The sequence below is a fragment of the Bombina bombina genome, chromosome 6 (genome assembly GCF_027579735.1).
Source record: "Bombina bombina isolate aBomBom1 chromosome 6, aBomBom1.pri, whole genome shotgun sequence".
Taxonomy (NCBI): domain Eukaryota; kingdom Metazoa; phylum Chordata; class Amphibia; order Anura; family Bombinatoridae; genus Bombina; species Bombina bombina.
In genome coordinates, this window is record NC_069504.1 from 426,555,870 (window position 1) to 426,577,999 (window position 22,130).

General features: G+C 39.0%; 1 protein-coding gene across 2 annotated transcripts in view; it reads right to left on the bottom strand.

Moving 5' to 3' along the window:
- Nucleotides 1–22,130, bottom strand: part of RNF14 (ring finger protein 14) — a 243,020-nt gene that overhangs the window by 78,068 nt on the left and 142,822 nt on the right. For both annotated transcript variants that reach the window (XM_053717169.1, XM_053717168.1), the window contains exons 5-6: nucleotides 16,059–16,287; nucleotides 15,517–15,689 (exon numbers count right to left, since the gene is read on the bottom strand). In XM_053717169.1, coding sequence (XP_053573144.1) covers nucleotides 15,517–15,689; nucleotides 16,059–16,287 — 402 coding nt within the window. The remainder of the gene's footprint in view (nucleotides 1–15,516; nucleotides 15,690–16,058; nucleotides 16,288–22,130) is intronic.

Genomic DNA, 22,130 nt, shown 5'->3' on the forward strand with positions numbered 1-22,130 from the left:
ACAACCATGTTCTCAATGAACCCAAAAAACTAATTAATATCAAAGCTGAATATTTTTGGAAGTAGTTTTTAGTTTGTTTTTAGTTTTAGCTATTTTAGGGGGATATCTGTGTGTGCAGGTGACTATTACTGTGCATAATTATTAGGCAACTTAACAAAAAACAAATATATACCCATTTCAATTATTTATTTTTACCAGTGAAACCAATATAACATCTCAACATTCACAAATATACATTTCTGACATTCAAAAACAAAACAAAAACAAATCAGTGACCAATATAGCCACCTTTCTTTGCAAGGACACTCAAAAGCCTGCCATCCATGGATTCTGTCAGTGTTTTGATCTGTTCACCATCAACATTGCGTGCAGCAGCAACCACAGCCTCCCAGACACTGTTCAGAGAGGTGTACTCTTTTCCCTCCTTGTAAATCTCACATTTGATGATGGACCACAGGTTCTCAATGGGGTTCAGATCAGGTGAACAAGGAGGCCATGTCATTAGATTTTCTTCTTTTATACCCTTTCTTGCCAGCCACGCTGTGGAGTACTTGGACGCGTGTGATGGAGCATTGTCCTGCATGAAAATCATGTTTTTCTTGAAGGATGCAGACTTCTTCCTGTACCACTGCTTGAAGAAGGTGTCTTCCAGAAACTGGCAGTAGGACTGGGAGTTGAGCTTGACTCCATCCTCAACCCGAAAAGGCCCCACAAGCTCATCTTTGATGATACCAGCCCAAACCAGTACTCCACCTCCACCTTGCTGGCATCTGAGTCGGACTGGAGCTCTCTGCCCTTTACCAATCCAGCCATCTGGCCCATCAAGACTCACTCTCATTTCATCAGTCCATAAAACCTTAGAAAAATCAGTCTTGAGATATTTCTTGGCCCAGTCTTGACGTTTCAGCTTGTGTGTCTTGTTCAGTGGTGGTCGTCTTTCAGCCTTTCTTACCTTGGCCATGTCTCTGAGTATTGCACACCTTGTGCTTTTGGGCACTCCAGTGATGTTGCAGCTCTGAAATATGGCCAAACTGGTGGCAAGTGGCATCTTGGCAGCTGCACGCTTGACTTTTCTCAGTTCATGGGCAGTTATTTTGCGCCTTGGTTTTTCCACACGCTTCTTGCGACCCTGTTGACTATTTTGAATGAAACGCTTGATTGTTCGATGATCACGCTTCAGAAGCTTTGCAATTTTAAGAGTGCTGCATCCCTCTGCAAGATATCTCACTATTTTTGACTTTTCTGAGCCTGTCAAGTCCTTCTTTTGACCCATTTTGCCAAAGGAAAGGAAGTTGCCTAATAATTATGCACACCTGATATAGGGTGTTGATGTCATTAGACCACACCCCTTCTCATTACAGAGATGCACATCACCTAATATGCTTAATTGGTAGTAGGCTTTCGAGCCTATACAGCTTGGAGTAAGACAACATGCATAAAGAGGATGATGTGGTCAAAATACTCATTTGCCTAATAATTCTGCACTCCATGTATGTTATGTATGGCATGAATAAGGGAGTAATGTCTTTAGATTACTTTTGTAAAAAGAAAAAGTAAAGGGAATCCTAGTGCTGCTAAACTATAATTGCTTACAGTAATGCACTGAAATACTGAAAACATTGGTGCATACAGCAGTACTGATATTAAAACAAACTCAGTGATGCACAATGATACACTCACAAACACACATAACAAAACCCTGACACAGACAGCAGTAAGACACATATATAGTGCTACACAAAAATAAGTTGCTGGCACAAATGTTTGATCAAATACATGGGAGCTTTGCCAGATTTAAAGATATGACAGTCACACTGAGAAGAGGGCACACATTGGCTAGCAACGGTTGTTTATGTTAGTATAAAATGTGTTGTTTTGCAGTTGTCAAATTAGGGAAAGGTATGTAGTAGAGTTAGCCTTGAGAAGTGTGCAGGATGCAGTTCAAATTCTGAGAATGAAAAAAAAACACTACATTTTCAGAGCCGTTACATGAAAAGGGGCAAAATAAATAATGACAATATAGAACAAATTTGTTTCATTATGCATAACTAAACATATAATGGAAAAATCGCAAGGTGTTTACTGTCCCTTTCATTTCCCTTACAGGCTCTGTCTTTATCAGCTCTATGAGAAGTCATTGCCATGAATCAACTACCCTTTCTGTAAAAAAACATAATTTATGTAAGAACTTACCTGATAAATTCATTTCTTTCATATTAGCAAGAGTCCATGAGCTAGTGACATATGGGATATACATTCCTACCAGGAGGGGCAAAGTTTCCCAAACCTTAAAATGCCTATAAATACACCCCTCACCACACCCACAATTCAGTTTAACGAATAGCCAAGAAGTGGGGTGATAAGAAAAGAGCGAAAGCATCAAAAAAATAAGGAATTGGAATAATTGTGCTTTATACAAAAAAATCATAACCACCACAAAAAAGGGTGGGCCTCATGGACTCTTGCTAATATGAAAGAAATGAATTTATCAGGTAAGTTCTTACATAAATTATGTTTTCTTTCATGTAATTAGCAAGAGTCCATGAGCTAGTGACGTATGGGATATAAATACCCAAGATGTGGAACTTCCACGCAAGAGTCACTAGAGAGGGAGGGATAAAATAAAGACAGCCAATTCCGCTGAAAAATTAATCCACTACCCAAATCAAAAGTTTCAATTTTAATAATGAAAATAACTGAAATTATAAGCAGAAGAATCAAACTGAAACAGCTGCCTGAAGTTTTTCTACCAAAAACTACTTCCAAAGAAGAGAAAACATCAAAATGGTAGAATTTAGAAAAAGTATGCAAAGAAGACCAAGTTATTGCTTTGCAAATTTGATCAACAGAAGCTTCATTCTTAAAAAGCCCAGGAAGTAGAAACTGACCTAGTAGAATGAGCCGTAATCCTCTGAGACGGGGAATAATCCGACTCCAATAAGCATGATGAATCAAAAGCTTAACCAAGATGCCAAAGAAATGGCAGAAGCCTTCTGACCTTCTTAAAACCAGAAAAGATAACAAATAGACTAGAAGTCTGTCTGAAATCTGAGTAGCGTCAACATAATATTTCAAAACTCTTACCACATCCTAAAGAATGTAAGAATCTTACCAAAGAATTCTTAGGATTAGGACACAAGGAAAAGACAATAATTCCTCCACTAATGTTGTTAGAATTCACAACTTAGGTGAAAAATTGAAATGAGGACAGCAAAAAAACACCTTATCCTGATGAAAAATCAAAACAAGGAGATTCACAAGAAAGAACAGATAATTCAAAAACTGTTCTAGCTGAAGAGATGTCCAAAAAGAACAATACTTTCCATGAAAATAATGAATGACCAAAGCAAGCATATGCTCAAAATAGAAGAGCCTGAAAAACCTTCAGAACCCAAATAAGACTCCAAGGAGGAGAAATTAATGACAGGTTTGATACGAATCAAAACCTGAAAAAAAATGATGAATATCAGGAAGTAACACTGCCTTATCCTGATGAAAAATCAGAAAAGGATATTCACAAAAAAGAGCAGATAACTCAAAAACTCTTCTAGTAGAAGAAATAACCAAATGGAACAATACTTTTCCAAGAAAGTAATTAATGTTCAGAAAATGCATAGTTTCAAACGGAGGAGCCTGTAAAGCCCTCAGCACCAAATTGAGACTCCAAAGAGGAGAGATTGAATTAATGACAGGCTTGATATGGACCAAAGCCTGTACAACACAATGAATATCAGGATGATTAGCAATCTTTCTGTGAAAAAAGAACAGAAAGAGTAGAGATTTGTCCTAACAAAGAACTGAAGACAAAACCTTATCCAAACCAACCTGAAAAAATAATAAAATTCTATGAATTTTAAAAGAATGCCAAGAAAAGTAGGTCTTCCAGACTCAATATAAATCTTTCTAGAGACAGATTTATGAGCCTGAAACATAGTATTAATCAATGAGTCAGAAAACCACTATGACTAAAAACCAAGCGTTCAATCTCCATCCCTTCAAATTTAATGATTTGAGATCCTGATGGAAAAAATGGCCTTGAGAAAGAAAAGGTCTGGTTTAAACGGAGGTGTCCAACGTTGGCAACTGGCCATCCGAATGAGATTCGTATACCAAAACCTGAGAGGCCATGCTGGAGCTACCAGCATAACAAACAAATACTCCATAAGAATTTTGGAAGAAGAACTAGAGGCGGAAAGAAATAGGCAAAAAGATAATTCCAAAGAAATGTCAATGCATACACTATTTCCGCCTGAAGATTCCCGGACCTTAATAGGCCCCTGGGAAGTTCTTATTCAAATGAGATGAAAAACATATCTGGGTAAGAGAGACCATTCTCCCGGAAGAAAAGCATGATTAACAGAGATAATCCGCTTCCCCAAATATCTATACCAGGGAAAAAAAACACAGAATTTAGATAGGAGCTGGATTTAGCCCAGGCTAATATCCAAGACACTTCTGTCACAGCCTAAGGACTGATAGTCCTACTCTGATGATTGACATACACCATAGTAGTGATATTGTCTGAAAAACATTAAACGTCTCTTCTTAAAAAAGAAACTAACTGAAAAAACTCTGAGAAAGCACAGAGTTCTAAAATATCAAATGGTAATCTCGCCTCCCTAGATTTCCAAACCCCTTGTGCTGACAGAGATCCTCAGACAGCCTCCTAACCAAAAAGACTCACATCTGGAGAGATCATGGTCCAGGTTGAAAGAAACGAAGAGACCTGAAGAACTAAATGATGGTGATCTTAACCACCAAATCAAGAGAGATAAATATTAGGATTCGAAGATTTAAAATGCGAAATCCTAGAATCCCTGCACCATAATTCCGCATAAAAGACTGGAAAGGTTCTTACTAATGAAAATGAGCAAAGGGAATTAAATCCAATGCTGTGGCCATAAGACCTAAAACTTCTATGCATATAAAGCAACTGAAGGAAATAATAGAGACTAAAGGTACCGACAAACGGAACACAATAAAATTGTCCCTTGTCTGATAGAGACAAAGACAGTGACACAAACTATCCTCTAAACCTAAAAAAGGTGACCCTTGTGTGAGGAATCAAGAGCTTTTGAAAAAAAGATCCTCTAACTATGTCCTGAAGAGCAAAGTGAATCATATGAGATTCCGCATCCTCAGAAAATAATCTGAATGAAAACAGAAAAATGAAAATATGCATTTATTGTATCTAATGAAAACAAATAATGCTATCACTGACCAAAAAAAGGCAGAATAGTTTGAGTAAAACTCCAAAACCCAGTTCCTAAAAATGGAACTGGAAGAAATACCCCAGAAGATTTCAGGTCTGAGCAGTGCTTGAACCCCATGGGTGCCCAGCCATGCTTCAACAGTACCCAAAATATATAGGACCGAAACACACTTAAAGAAAGTGTTAGCCTTACTGGAATAAAATCAAAGAAATTTGGACCAAATAGAACCAAATAAATTTCAAAGAAGTCTTAACCTGCCCCTTACCAGCCAAGCTGGAATACGGCACGTACATGATTTCGAACTGAAAAATTACCAATTAAAAAACATGTTACTTGGGAAAGAATTCAGGAATTCGTTCCTTAATAAGAACAACCAAACTAGTATAAGCTTAAAGTTTTAGTCTTAGAACTCAATCTTGAAGCCCAGAGTAACAGTTAAGGAATGAATCCAATTATAAAACAAATAATTGATTATCTTAGAACGAAAGAAATATGGATTTTTAAAAATCACAAAATTCTTCTAGCTAAAATAGCTAAAGACATAGATTAACCCTCATTGGCGAAAATATTCAATAAAATGAAGACACAAATGAAATTATTAGCATGATAGTCCAGTCAAAGGACCAGTCAATAAAGTGGACTTGCATAATCAATAAATGCAAAACAACAAGACAAATGCAACAGCACCTAGTCTAGTAAATGTTGTCCCTTAACAATGCTAAAATAAATCATAATCTGATACTTGATCTTAAAGTAAACAGAACAAAATGAAGCAATTGCAACATCCAAATAAATCACAGGACCAAGAAAAGTACCTGAAACTAAATAATTTTCCATAAATAAGATACAACCATCTAAAGGAAAATAAATACTATTTTGCTATAGAAACAATAGCATAATTAGTAGGAGTAGAGATAGCCCCAAAAAAACAGAATTTATGCTTACCTGATAAATTACTTTCTCCAACGGTGTGTCCGGTCCACGGCGTTATCCATTACTTGTGGGAATATTCTCTTCCCCAACAGGAAATGGCAAAGAGCACAGCAAAAGCTGCCCATATAGCCCCTCCTCAGGCTCCGCCCCCCAGTCATTCGACCGACGGTTAGGAGAAAAAAACGAGAAACTATAGGGTGCCGTGGTGACTGTAGTGTATAGAGAAAGAAATTTTTCAAACCTGATTAAAAAACCAGGGCGGGCCGTGGACCGGACACACCGTTGGAGAAAGTAATTTATCAGGTAAGTATAAATTCTGTTTTCTCCAACATTGGTGTGTCCGGTCCACGGCGTCATCCATTACTTGTGGGAACCAATACCAAAGCTTTAGGGCACGGATGAAGGGAGGGAGCAAATCAGGTTACCTAAACGGAAGGCACCACGGCTTGCAAAACCTTTCTCCCAAAAATAGCCTCCGAAGAAGCATAAGTATCAAATTTGTAGAATTTGGCAAAAGTGTGCAGAGAAGACCAAGTCGCTGCCTTACATATCTGATCAACAGAAGCCTCGTTCTTGAAGGCCCATGTGGAAGCCACAGCCCTAGTAGAGTGAGCTGTGATTCGTTCAGGAGGCTGCCGTCCGGCAGTCTCATAAGCCAATCGGATGATGCTTTTCAGCCAGAAAGAAAGAGAGGTAGCAGTAGCTTTTTGTCCTCTCCTCTTACCAGAATAAACAACAAACAAAGATGAAGTTTGTCTGAAATCCTTTGTTGCGTCTAAATAGAACTTTAAAGCACGGACCACATCTAAATTGTGTAACAAACGTTCCTTCTTTGAAACTGGATTCGGACACAGAGAAGGAACAACTATTTCCTGGTTAATATTCTTGTTGGAAACTACTTTTGGAAGAAAACCAGGTTTAGTACGCAAAACAACCTTATCTGAATGGAACACTAGATAAGGTGGATCACACTGCAAAGCAGATAACTCAGAAACTCTTCTAGCAGAAGAAATAGCAACCAAAAACAGAACTTTCCAAGATAGTAACTTGATATCTATGGAATGTAAAGGTTCAAACGGAACCCCTTGAAGAACTGAAAGAACTAAATTTAGACTCCAAGGAGGAGTCATGGGTCTGTAAACAGGCTTGATTCTGACCAAAGCCTGTACAAAAGCTTGTACATCTGGCACAGCTGCCAGTCGTTTGTGTAACAAGACAGATAAAGCAGAAATCTGTCCTTTTAGAGAACTTGCTGACAACCCTTTATCCAAACCTTCTTGGAGAAAGGAGAGAATCTTAGGAATTTTAATCTTACTCCAGGAGAATCCCTTGGATTCACACCAACAGATATATTTTTTCCATATTTTATGGTAAATCTTTCTAGTCACAGGTTTTCTGGCTTGAACCAGAGTATCTATCACTGAATTTGAAAACCCACGCTTGGATAAAATCAAGCGTTCAATTTCCAAGCAGTCAGCTGCAGAGAGACTAGATTTGGATGTTCGAATGGACCTTGTATTAGAAGATCCTGTCTCAAAGGTAGCTTCCATGGTGGAGCCGATGACATATTCACCAGGTCTGCATACCAAGTCCTGCGCGGGTACGCAGGAGCCATCAGAATCACCGAGGCCTTCTCCTGTTTTATCCTGGCTACGAGCCTGGGAAGGAGAGGGAACGGTGGAAACGCATAAGCTAGGTTGAACGACCAAGGCGCCACTAATGCATCCACTAGAGTCGCCTTGGGATCCCTGGATCTGGACCCGTAGCAAGCAACCTTGAAGTTCTGACGAGACGCCATCAGATCCATGTCTGGAATGCCCCATAATTGAGTCAACTGGGCAAAAACCTCCGGGTGGCGTTCCCACTCCCCCGGATGGAAAGTCTGACGACTCAGATAATCCGCCTCCCAGTTGTCTACGCCTGGGATGTGAATTGCAGATAGATGGCAGGAGTGATCCTCCGCCCATTTGATGATCTTGGATACCTCTCTCATCGCCAAGGAACTCTTTGTTCCTCCCTGATGGTTGATGTAAGCTACAGTCGTCATGTTGTCTGACTGGAATCTTATGAATCCGGCCTTCGCTAGTTGAGGCCAAGCCCGGAGAGCATTGAATATCGCTCTCAGTTCCAGGATGTTTATCGGAAGAAGAGACACTTCCCGAGACCATAGACCCTGAGCTTTCAGGGAATCCCAGACCGCGCCCCAGCCTAATAGACTGGCGTTGGTTGTGACAATGACCCACTCTGGTCTGCGGAAACTCATTCCCTGAGACAGGTGATCCTGAGTCAACCACCAAAGGAGTGAGTCTCTGGTTACCTGGTCTACTTGAATCGGTGGAGACAAGTCTGCATAGTCCCCATTCCACTGATTGAGCATGCACAGTTGTAATGGTCTTAGATGAATTCGAGCAAAAGGAACTATGTCCATTGCTGCAACCATCAATCCTACTACTTCCATGCACTGAGCTATGGAAGGCTGCAGAATAGAGTGAAGAACTTGACAAGCGTTTAGAAGCTTTGACTTTCTGACTTCTGTCAGGAAGATCTTCATTTCTAAAGAATCTATTATTGTTCCCAAAAAGGGAACTCTTGTTGACGGAGACAGGGAACTCTTTTCTACGTTCACCTTCCACCCGTGAGATCTGAGAAAGGCTAGAACAATGTCTGTATGAGCCTTTGCCTTGGAAAGAGACGACGCTTGAATTAGAATGTCGTCTAGATAAGGTGCCACTGCAATGCCCCTCGGTCTTAGAACCGCCAGAAGGGACCCTAGCACCTTTGTGAAAATTCTGGGAGCAGTGGCTAAACCGAATGGAAGAGCCACGAACTGATAATGTTTGTCCAGAAAGGCGAACCTTAGGAACTGATGATGATCTTTGTGGATAGGAATATGTAGGTACGCATCCTTTAAATCCACGGTAGTCATATATTGACCCTCCTGGATTGTAGGTAAAATTGTTCGAATGGTTTCCATTTTGAACGATGGAACTCTGAGAAATTTGTTTAGAATCTTTAAATCCAGAATTGGTCTGAAAGTTCCCTCTTTTTTGGGAACTACAAACAGGTTTGAGTAAAACCCCTGACCTTGTTCCACAGTTGGAACTGGGTGTATCACTCCCATCTTTAACAGGTCTTCTACACAATGTAAGAATGCCTGTCTCTTTATTTGGTCTGAAGATAAGCGAGACATGTGGAACCTTCCCCTTGGAGGAAGTTCCTTGAATTCTAGAAGATAACCCCTTAGAGACTATTTCTAGTGCCCAGGGATCCGGAACATCTCTTGCCCAAGCCTGAGCAAAGAGAGAGAGTCTGCCCCCTACTAGATCCGGTCCCGGATCGGGGGCTACCCCTTCATGCTGTCTTGGTAGCAGCAGCAGGCTTCTTGGCCTGTTTACCCTTGTTCCAGCCTTGCATTGGTTTCCAAGCTGGTTTAGCCGGGGAAGCGTTACCCTCTTGTCTAGAGGCTACAGAGTTAGAAGCCGGTCCGTTCCTGAAATTGCGAAAGGAACGAAAATTGGACTTATTCTTAGCCTTGAAAGGCCTATCCTGTGGGAGGGCATGGCCCTTCCCCCCAGTGATGTCTGAAATAATTTCTTTCAATTCTGGCCCAAAAAGGGTCTTACCATTGAAAGGGATATTAAGCAATTTTGTCTTGGAAGATACATCCGCCGACCAAGACTTTAGCCAGAGCGCTCTGCGCGCCACAATTGCAAACCCTGAATTTTTCGCCGCTAATCTCGCTAATTGCAAAGCGGCATCTAAAATAAAGGAATTAGCTAACTTAAGTGCGTGAATTCTGTCCATGACTTCCTCATATGGAGTCTCCATATTAAGCGACTTTTCTAGTTCATCGAACCAGAAACACGCCGCCGTAGTGACAGGAATAATGCACGAAATTGGTTGGAGGAGGTAACCTTGCTGAACAAAAATCTTTTTAAGCAAACCCTCCAATTTTTTATCCATAGGATCTTTGAAAGCACAATTGTCCTCAATGGGAATAGTTGTGCGTTTGGCTAGGGTAGAAACTGCCCCCTCAACCTTAGGGACTGTTTGCCATGTGTCCTTCCTTGGGTCGACCATGGGGAACAATTTCTTAAATATAGGAGGTGGGACAAAGGGTATGCCTGGTTTCTCCCACTCCTTATTCACTATGTCCGCCACCCTTTTAGGGATCGGAAAGGCATCAGGGTGCACCGGGACCTCTAAGAATTTGTCCATCTTGCACAATTTTTCTGGAATGACCAAAGAGTCACAATCATCCAGTGTAGTTAGCACCTCCTTAAGTAATGCGCGGAGATGCTCTAACTTAAATTTAAACGTCACAACATCAGGTTCTGCCTGTTGAGAAATTCTTCCTGAATCTGAAAGTTCTCCCTCCGACAAACCCTCCCTCACTGCCACTTCGGACTGGTGTGAGGGTATGACAGATAAACTATCGTCAGCGCCTTCTTGCTCCACTGTATTTAAAACTGAGCAATCACGCTTTCTTTGAAATGCTGGCATTTTGGATAAAATATTAGCTATGGAATTATCCATTACTGCCGTTAATTGTTGCATAGTAACAAGCATTGGCGCGCAAGATGTACTAGGGGTCGCCTGCGTTGGCATAACTGGTGTTGACACAGAAGGAGAGGATGATGAACTATCCCCACTACCTTCATTTGAGGAATCATCTTGGGCAACCTTATTAAATGTGACAGTACTGTCCTTACTTTTTTCACATAGATTTGAAGGGGGGACCACCTTGGCCTCCATACATACAGAACATGTTCTATCTGAAGGTACAGACATGTTAGACAGGCTTAAACAGGCTAATAATGCAAAAAAAACGTTTTAAAACAAAACCGTTACTGTCTCTTTAAATGTTAAACAGAGCACACTTTATTTCTGAATGTGTGAAAAACTATGAAGGAAATATCCAAACTTTACTAAATTTTCACCACAGTGTCTTAATGCTTTAAAAGTATTGCACCCCAATTTTCAAGCTTTTAACCCCTTAAATGAGGAAACCGGAGCCGTTTAATCATGTAACAATTTTTAACCCCACTACAGTCCCAGCCACAGCGTTTGCTGCGACTTCACCTGTCCTTAGGGGCTATACGATACCAAATTAAGCCTTCCAGGAACGTTTTCAATGATCACCAGACCCTCTCACATGCAGCTGCATGCACTGCATCCAAAAGAAACTGCGCAATTATGGCGCGAAAATGAGGCTCTGCCTACTATAGTGAAAGGCCCTTCCTGACTGGAAAGGTGTCTAAACGACTGCCTGGCGTCTAAAAACGTTCCCTCACAATAAAAGTTTTATAAATCACTTCAAATTTCATAAAAAACTTAAATAAAGCAATCGATTTAGCCCACAAGAGTGTCAACCAGTGTATAGCCCATAATAAGCCTTCATTCTGTTAAGAGTCTAAGAAAATGGCTTACCGATCCCCAAGAGGGAAAATGACAGTCTTCTAGCATTACGCAGTCTTGTTAGAAAATGGACTAGTCATACCTTGAGCAGAAAAGTCCCCCCAACTGAAGTTCTCTGGGCTCAACAGTCCTGTGTGGGAACAGCAATTGATTTTAGTTACTGCTGCTAAAATCATACTCCTCTTTTAAACAGAACTCTTCATCCCTTTCTGTTTTAGAGTAAATAGTACAAACCGGCACTATTTTAAAATAACAAACTCTTGATAGCAGAATAAAAAACTACAACTAAACACCACATACTCTTCACCATCTCCGTGGAGATGCTACTTGTTCAGAGCGGCAAAGAGAATGACTGGGGGGCGGAGCCTGAGGAGGGGCTATATGGGCAGCTTTTGCTGTGCTCTTTGCCATTTCCTGTTGGGAAAGAGAATATTCCCACAAGTAATGGATGACGCCGTGGACCGGACACACCAATGTTGGAGAAATTGGAGAACCCTCCAAATTGAATTTAACTGCTGGCAAAGAATATAGTTCAAAACCTTTGAAGAAGGAATAAAAGAAAATTCTCAGCCTATTCCATTCCCTAGTATGAGGAATTGGAAAGAAAACCTCTGAAAACACAGAATAATAAATAAGCAGAAATAGTGTTAGCTAGTCTTGAAAAAGAACTAGTTACCTTAATATCCAAAATAATCAACACCTTTTCAACAAAGAACAAATGTACTTTAATAAAATAAAAAAGTAGATTTGTTAGTGTCAATATCTGATGAAGAAAATTCTGAATGAGAAAAAACATCATCAAAGAAGGATACATCAGTATGTTGTTGGTCATTTGAAACTTCAATAATTAAAAAAAAGAAGTGAAAAAGACCTAAAAATTTTATTAGAAGGCACGATGTCAGACAAAGCCTTTAAAATAGAATCAGAAAAATATTTCTTATAAATCTTCTAAATATTTCTTGTACATAAGATGTAAAAAGAATGGCAATATATAAAGCATAAATACTAATGGATCTGCATGTAAAAGTTTTATCATAATAACTTATTACAAACCATAGCTAAAGATAAACATTCATAACATTTAAAATAAATGAACTTAGCTTTGGTAGGACTGAACTCAGTCAAGCGTTTTTCCAGAAGTAGCTTTTGATCCAGGGTCAATCTGAGACATCTTGCAATATGTAATAGAAAAAACAACATATAAAGCAAAATCTATCAAATTCCTTAAATGACAGTTTCAGGAATGGGAAAAAATGCCAATGAACAAGCTTCTAGCAACCAGAAGCAAATAAACAATGAGACTTAAATAATGTGGAGACAATAATGATGCCCATATTTTTTAGCGCCAAAAAAGACGCCCACACTATTTGGCGCCTAAAGGCTTTGGCGCCAAAAATGACGCCACATCCGGTAACGCCGACATCTTTGGTGCAAAAAACTGTCAAAAAAATGACGCACATACAAACAACTTCCGGTGACAAGTATGACGCCGGAAATGACTAAGAATTTTTTTGCGCCAAAAAAGTCCGAGCCAAGAATGACGCAATAAAATGAAGCATTTTCAGCCCCCGCGAGCCTAACAGCCCACAGGAAAAAAAGTCACATTTTAAAGGTAAGAAAAATTTAATATTTCAAATGCATTATCCCAAATAATGAAACTGACTGTCTGAAATAAGGAATATTGAACATCTTGAATCAAGGCAAATAAATGTTTAAACACATATATTTAGAACTTTATATAAAAGTGCCCAACCATAGCTTAGAGTATCACGGAAAATAAGACTTACTTATCCCAGGACACTCATCTACATATAGTAGAAAGCCAAACCAGTACTGAAACGAGAATCAGCAGAGGTAATGGTATATATAAGAGTATATCGTCGATCTGAAAAAGGAGGTAAGAGATGAATCTCTACGACCGATAACAGAGAACCCATGAAATAGACCCCGTAGAAGGAGATCATTGAATTCAAATAGGCAATACTCTCTTCACATCCCTCTGACATTCACTGCACGCTGAGAGGAAAACCGGGCTCCAGCCTGCTGCGGAACGCATATCAACGAAGAATCTAGCACAAACTTACTTCACCACCTCCACGGGAGGCAAAGTTTGTAAAACTGAATTGTGGGTGTGGTGAGGGGTGTATTTATAGGCATTTTAAGGTTTGGGAAACTTTGCCCCTCCTGGTAGGAATGTATATCCCATACGTCACTAGCTCATGGACTCTTGCTAATTACATGAAAGAAAGTGCATAGGCAAATTACTCCTGACCCTGCTACCCAACCAGCCTTAGATTGTGTTTTCCAAGAAAGCTCAATCTCAGTAACATTTATTAAGCGTTTCACTCTCTATGATAACTGTTGATTGCCAATAGCTTGTAAATGTGTGTTATATTCTGAGATCAGATGTTGTGCTGTTGTGTTAGTGAAACAAGTCAGTTAAACGTTAATCTAGCCCCCGCTATAGAAGGGGCTTAAGCAGACAGAATGTATTACACTGAATAGCTGTGCAAAAGTTAACTGTGCAAGCAAGGACTTTATAATTACAGATAGAGTATTAGCTAGATAGCTTTAATCTCACAATCTGACATCCCACATATTAACAGGTTGTGACAGCATTATTTTTGAATTTATTAATAGCTTACTACAAAAGATATTGTTTGTATCTGACTGCTTGATATTATACAAACCAAGTACGTTTCATAACTAGATACATGATTCTCAGAGGTGTTATTCACACACCTATACTAAATATTAATATATAGAGATTTTAAGCAGACAGAATCTATTACACTGAACAGCTGTGCTAAAGTTGACTGTGCAAGCAAGGACTTTATAATTACAGATAGAATATTAGCTAGATAGCCTTAAAAGTCCTTGCTTGCACAGCACCACTCATTTGAAAGAGCAGTATTACTGAGTCTCAAGTTTGTTTATGTACTGTGGGGGGGCGACAGTGGATACCCCAACCACCCCTGATTTTGTTCAATGAGTTTATGACTCTGTCATGAACACTGTGGTTAGCAAATAGCCATCTGGGCATATGACTCCTCTTTTTTTAAGGAGTGGCTTCTCATCTTTCATTATAGTGTTTACTGTGTGGTGCCAGGGTCCATTTTAATGCCCAGAGCACCATTATGACAATCATCTGCTACTTAAAGGAGTAATCACCTTTTTCATGTAATGGGTATTGTGTGTATGTGTTGTATAATATCTCTAAAGGATAGGAGCTCCTTTGAGACCACTGCCCCCATAAATAAATAGGGATATGCGACACCACAATGAAAAGAGGGTGTTCCGTGTTTCTAAACTGGAGTATCACACCACTCTTTATTTTATGGGGGCATGTGAGCTCTAAAAGTGCCTCCCTCCTCAAACACTGTATGGTGTATACCTGAGGCAGGTGCTCACAATTATCATGGTGATCACCTAAAAATTAGAGAGGGTTTAATATTAACTCAGAAGGGGACATAGGGGCACTATAGTAGCTCTCTCACCCATCCCTAGATATCACTTTGTTTCTAATGGGGAAGGTGGTCACAGTATTTTTTTTAATGTTTATTGAAAACTATGCATAAACAATCATAGAAGATATAAAATCAAACAGTAAAGTGGAGTGGTCACCGTATTTTGACAGTGACCAGCTGCATTGTGGGGGGGGGGGGGGGGGAATTACCTATATTTAATATGAAAGAGGTGAGTCTGCCATTACATGCAACCAATTCCCCTGCTGCATAGAAAGGAGTCCCTACAATCCGGATTGCAAAGGTGTCCCAGGACAACATGTGGTTGTCATCCTCACGGCAGAATAGATGCACTTAACATATTTAGATGTGGCTAATTCAGATGGATGGCAGAATTTTTTTAGTGCAATGTTAACACTGTACTAAAAAGTTGTATAATGGCAGGTTAGCCACATGTTTGTGCAAATGTTGAACCCCATGTTACTTGCCTGGATGTGAGTTGCACAGCGAGGACAATTCTTAGAGTTCTTCTCCAGCCATTCTTGGCTCTCCATCTCTTCTACCGCTTTTTGTATGACTCTCTTTCCATATCGCTTCTCTAGGAAATGCTTGCCAATATCATCTGTATCAAGATACTCATCACGCAGCGTGATTAGCTTCTCTGAAGCCAGAAAATAGAAATAAATTAATTTGTTATAATATTACTGCTAAAACCAACAAAAAAATTCTTCACTGTAAAATAAAATCGACAAAACACTGCAGAGCTGCACTAAAAGGAGGGTTCAAAGAAACATGGAACTAAACTTTAAAAGTTATGATATATTCACCCTACTACACTTTAAAACATATGTTGTGAAAGATTAACAAGAATTTGGCTATTTTACTAAACAGTCATCTTTTTTTACTCATTTTACAAATTACCAACATTTTTGAAAATATCTTTGAAGTGATCTTAGAAAACAATGTTTCATTTACATTTTTCTTGAAGACGACAAAAGTACAGATAGCAACACGGCAGAGATGTACTTGCCTGATGTCATTTTGCAAGGTGAAACTCCATGGTAGGTCATTTTACAGAGGGTGCAGAAAGCATACTGGCAGCTTGTGCAAATGCCCATGGTGCACCCTGGCTCCTGCATAACTGGGGTCTCACAACTTGGGCGGGGGCAGTATACCATATCTGCCATTAAATCCAAAGTAGACTGCAGCAAGAGCCGATCATAGCGACTAAATAACTCCTCTCCCACCAAATCCTTTACCTACAAAATGCAAAGATGAATTATTCTTATTATTTTTGTTGTATACTCATAAATAGTTACAGTTACTGCACTTCTGCTGTTGGATTACAAAAGAGTAATAAAGAGACATTAAACCCACATTTTTTTCTTTTATTTTTCAGATAGAGAATACAAATGTAAAAAGTTTTCAATATACTTATATTATTAAATTTGCTTTGTTCTCATGTTATTCTTTGTTGAATAGATCTGGATAGATAGCGTGCATATTTATGAAGCTCTACATGACAGGAAAGAGTGCTGCCATCTAGTGCTCTTGCTAATGTATAGCATTGTTGCAAAACTGCTGCCATGTAGTGGTGCAGACATCCTTTCAACAAGGGATAACAAGAAAACGAGGAAACTTAGATAATAGAAGTAAATTTGAAAGTTGCTTAAAATGTTATGTTCTATCTGAATCATGAAAGAAAAAAATGTGTTTTATGTTCCTTTAAATAGTTTTGGAAAGAAAGCTTTACAGTAGGGCACCTTGGTGTAAGAACATGCAACACAAATGGAAAACACTGACTAAAGATTAAAGGGACACTGAACCCAAATTTTTTCTTTTGTGATTCAGATAGAGCACGCAATTTTAAGCAACTTTCTAATTTGCTCCTATTATCACATTTTCTTCATTCTCTTGGAATCTTTATTTGAAAAGCAAGAATGTAAGTTTAGATGCCAGCCCGTTTTTGGTGAACAACCAGGGTTGTTCTTGCTGATTGGTGGATAAATCCAAACCCCAATAAACAAGTGCTGACCAGGGTACTGAACCAAAAATTGGCTGGCTCCTTAGCTTAGATGCCTTCTTTTTCAAATAAAGATAGCAAAAGAACGAAGAAAAATTGATAATAGGAGTAAATTAGAAAGTTGCTTAAAATTGCATGCTCTATCTGAATCACAAAATACGTACGATTATATGTATATGTACAATTTTTTCCAACATAAAAACATAATTTATGTAAGAATTTACCTGATAAATTAATTTCTTTCATATTGGCAAGAGTCCATGAGCTAGTGACGTATGGGATATACAATCCTACCAGGAGGGGCAAAGTTTCCCAAACCTCAAAATGCCTATAAATAAACCCCTCACAACACCCACAATTCAGTTTAACTAATAGCCAAGAAGTGGGGTGATAAAGAAAGGAATAGAAAGCATCAACAAAAGAAATTTGGAAATAATTGTGCTTTATACAAAAAATCATAACCACCATAAAAAGGGTGGGCCTCATGGACTCTTGCCAATATGAAAGAAACTAATTTATCAGGTAAATTCTTACATAAATTATGTTTTCTTTCATGTAATTGGCAAGAGTCCATGAGCTAGTGACGTATGGGATAGCAATACCCAAGATGTGGAACTCCACGCAAGAGTCACTAGAGAGGGAGGGATAAAAATAAAAACAGCCATTTTCGCTGAAAAATTAATCCACAACCCAAAAAAATAAGTTTATTCTCATAAATGAAAGAAAAAACTTAAATCAAAAGCAGAAGAATCAAACTGAAACAGCTGCCTGAAGAACTTTTCTACCAAAAACTGCTTCTGAAGAAGCAAATACATCAAAGTGGTAGAATTTAGTAAATGTATGCAAAGAGGACCAAGTTGCCGCTTTGCAAATCTGATCAACTGAAGTTTCATTCTTAAAGGCCCACGAAGTGGAGACTGATCTAGTAGAATGAGCTGTAATTCTCTGAGGCGGGGCCTGACCCGACTCCAAATAAGCTTGATGAATCAAAAGTTTTAACCAAGATGCCAAGGAAATAGCAGAAGCCTTCTGACCTTTCCTAGGACCAGAAAATAAAACAAATAGACTAGAAGTCTTCCTGAAATCTTTAGTAGCTTCCACATAATATTTCAAAGCTCTTACCACATCCAAAGAAGAAAGAATTCTTAGGATTAGGACACAAGGAAGGGACAACAATTTCTCTACTAATGTTGTTAGAATTCACAACCTTAGGTAAAAATTGAAAAGAAGTCTGCAAAACTGCCTTATCCTGATGAAAAATCAGAAAAGGAGACTCACAAGAAAGAGCAGATAGCTCAGAAACTCTTCTAGCAGAAGAGATAGTCAAAAGGAACAACACTTTCCAAGAAAGTAGTTTAATGTCCAAAGAATGCATAGGCTCAAATGGAGGAGCCTGTAAAGCCTTCAAAACCAAATTAAGATTCCAAGGAGGAGAAATTGATTTGATGACAGGCTTAATACAAACTAAAGCCTGTACAAAACAGTGAATATCAGGAAGTATAGCAATCTTTCTGTGAAATAAAACGGAAAGAGCAGAGATTTTTCCCTTCAAGGAACTTGCAGACAAACCCTTATCCAAACCATCCTGAAGAAACTGTAAAATTCTAGGAATTCTAAAAGAATGCCAAGAGAATTTATGAGAAGAACACCATGAAATGTAAGTCTTCCAAACTCTATAATAAATCTTTCTAGAGACAGATTTACGAGCTTGTAACATAGTATTAATCACTGAGTCAGAGAAACCTCTATGACTTAGTACTAAGCGTTCAATTTCCATACCTTCAAATTTAATGATTTGAGATCCTGATGGAAAAACGGACCTTAAGACAATAGGTCCGGCCTTAACGGAAGTGGCCAAGGTTGGCAACTGGACATCCGAACCAGATCCACATACCAAAACCTGTGTGGCCATGCTGGAGCCACCAGCAACACAAACAAGTGTTCCATGATGATTTTGGAGATCACTCTTGGAAGAAGAACTAGAGGCGGGAAAATGTAAGCAGGATGATAACACCAAGGAAGTGTCAGCGCATCCACTGCTTCCGCCTGAACATCCCTGGACCTGGAAAGGTATCTGGGAAGTTGCTTGTTTAGATGAGAGGCCATGAGATCTATCTCTGGAAGACCCCACATCTGAACAATCTGAGAAAACACATCTGGATGGAGAGACCACTCCCCTGGATGTAAAGTCTGACGGCTGAGATAATCCGCCTCCCAATTGTCTACACCTGGGATATGCACCGCAGAGATTAGACAGGAGCTGGATTCCGCCCAAGCAAGTATCCGAGATACTTCTTTCATAGCTTGGGGACTGTGAGTCCCACCCTGATGACATATGTCACTGTTGTTATATTGTCTGTCTGAAAACAAATGAACGGTTCTCTCTTTAACAGAGGCCAAAACTGAAGAGCTCTAAGAATTGTACGGAGTTCTAAAATATTTATTGGTAATCTCGCCTCTTGAGATTTCCAAACCCCTTGTTCTGTCAGAGATCCCCAAACAGCTCCCCAACCTGAAAGACTTGCATCTGTTGTGATCACAGTCCAGGTTGGCCAAACAAAAGAAGCCCCTTGAACTAAACAATGGTGATCTATCCACCACGTCAGAGAGTGTTGAACATTGGGATTTAAGGATATTAATTGTGATATCTTTGTATAATCCCTGCACCATTGGTTCAGCATACAAAGCTGTAGAGGTCTCTTGTGAAAATGAGCAAAGGGATCGCGTCCGATGCTGCAGTCATGAGACCTAAAACTTCCATGCACATAGCCACTGAAGGGAATGACTGAGACTGAAGGTGCCGGCAGGCTGCAACCAATTTTAAACGTCTCTTGTCTGTTAGAGACAGAGTCATGGACACTGAATCTATCTGGAAGCCTAAAAAGGTGACCCTTGTCAGAGGAATCAAAAAACTCTTTGGTAAATTGATCCTGCAACCATGTTTCCGAAGAAACAACACAAGTTGATTCGTGTGAGATTCTGCAGAACGTAAAGACTGAGCTAGTACCAAGATATCGTCCAAAAAAGGAAACACCGCAATATCCTGTTCTCTGATTACAGAGAGTAGGGCACCTAGAACTTTTGAAAAGATTCTTGGAGCTGTTGCTAGGCCAAATGGAAGAGCAAATAATTGGTAATGCTTGTTTAGAAAAGAGAATCTCAGGAACTGATAATGTTCTGGATGAATCGGAATATGAAGGTATGCATCCTGCAAGTCTATTGTGGACATATGAAATAAATGTGATAACAAAAATCATAAAAGGAAAACCAAATAAAGTTCTGAATCAAGGATATGTCTGTGTCCTCTGGATGAGTTTTTCAGCTTGTTAGCATTCCTCAGTGAGATCCCATAAAAAAGGAAACAGAAAATTGCAACATAGTGTGAATCTGTAATGGCACTTTGAGGAAGTAGTTGTTTTGTAACAAATGACTACTCACATTTGTTGGAGCTTTCCACTAAGCTCAAGGATATGCGCACTCCCACTTTATACTGATGGGAAAACAGTACACTAGGCAAAACTTGGATACAAATTTATTTTAAAATATATAAAAGCGTCACATAAGCCTTGATAACACCACAATGTAAGGGTACAAAAGCAGATATGCTGTAACAAATGCTTCAAATCGCCAAACTTGCAAAGAGGTAAATGGATCAGCAGGAGTGTGACCGCTGAAACCAAAACCTTTTTAGTAGCAAGACAATAGCGCTAAGCCCCCAGGTGTCCTGGCTAGTGTAGAGACGCAATAAAACTCAATATAGAACAGTTCAGTTCCGACGTACGTTTCGCTGGTATGCTTTGTCAAGGAATGTTAGTGCGCATGTCCAAGAGTCCTTTTAAACAATCCATTGATGAGTTTCTGCCAGGTTTGTGGTTACATCCTCCATTTTGGAAGTTGGCATTTAGGTAATTTGTCATTAAACAACTAGTATGTTTTTCAACTTCTTTCAGTTTTATACATTTTGTTGATATATGCATAGATGTTAAGATGGATAACCAGAATTGGTAAATTATGCATTATAATGTTATAGCATTATACATATATGCAAAACTTCAAAAAGCATAATCACATTGTGCCTGCAATTAGTGTCTATACTGATGACATATGTAGGTATTTGTTTTCTTTAACCCCTTAATGTGAAGGTATTAGTTATATATTTTTTTTTTTTTGTGATGTTACTGACTATATGTCCTACGGACCATAATTAAACTACTAGCCTTATCATAAACCTAGTTGTGTCGCAATGTTTTTAAAAATAGATTTTATTTGTTAGCATGTAACATGTTTAAAAACATATATTGTACTTTTGTGTGTTTGCGCTGAAAAGTTATGATAGGATGTTGAGGTTACTGTTTCTAACTATGTGTTTAATTTTACATTTGGGGTTCCATATATTGAAAATAAGTTCGTGAAACATTCTAAAACGATTTAGCACTGATAATATAAGTGTGGACAAAAAAAAATAAAAAAAAATTGTGGACATATAATGTCCTCGCTGAACAAAAGGCAGAATAGTCCTTATAGTCACCATCTTGAAAGTTGGTACTCTTACATAACGATTGAAAATTTTCAGATCCAGAACTGGTCTGAATAAATTTTTCTTCTTTGGGACAATTAATAGATTTGAATAAAACCCAAAACCTTGTTCCTGAAAAGGAACTGGCATGATTACCCCTGAAGACTCCAGGTCTGAAACACACTTCAGGAAAGCCTGAGCTTTAACTGGATTTGCTGGGATACGTGAGAGAAAGAATCTTTTCACAGGAGGTCTTACTCTGAATCCTATTCGATACCCTTGAGAGACAATGCTCTGAATCCATTGATTTTGGACAGAATTTATCCAAATATCTTTGAAAACCTTAATCTGCCCCCTACCAGCTGAGCTGGAATGAGGGCCGCACCTTCATGCGGACTTAGGGGCTGACTTTGGTTTCTTAAATGGCTTGGATTTATTCCAATTTTAGGAAGGCTTCCAAATGGAAACAGATTCCTTGGGGGAAGGATTGGGTTTTTGTTCCTTATTTTGACGAAAGGAACGAAAACTGTTAGAAGCCTTAGATTTACCCTTAGGTTTTTTTA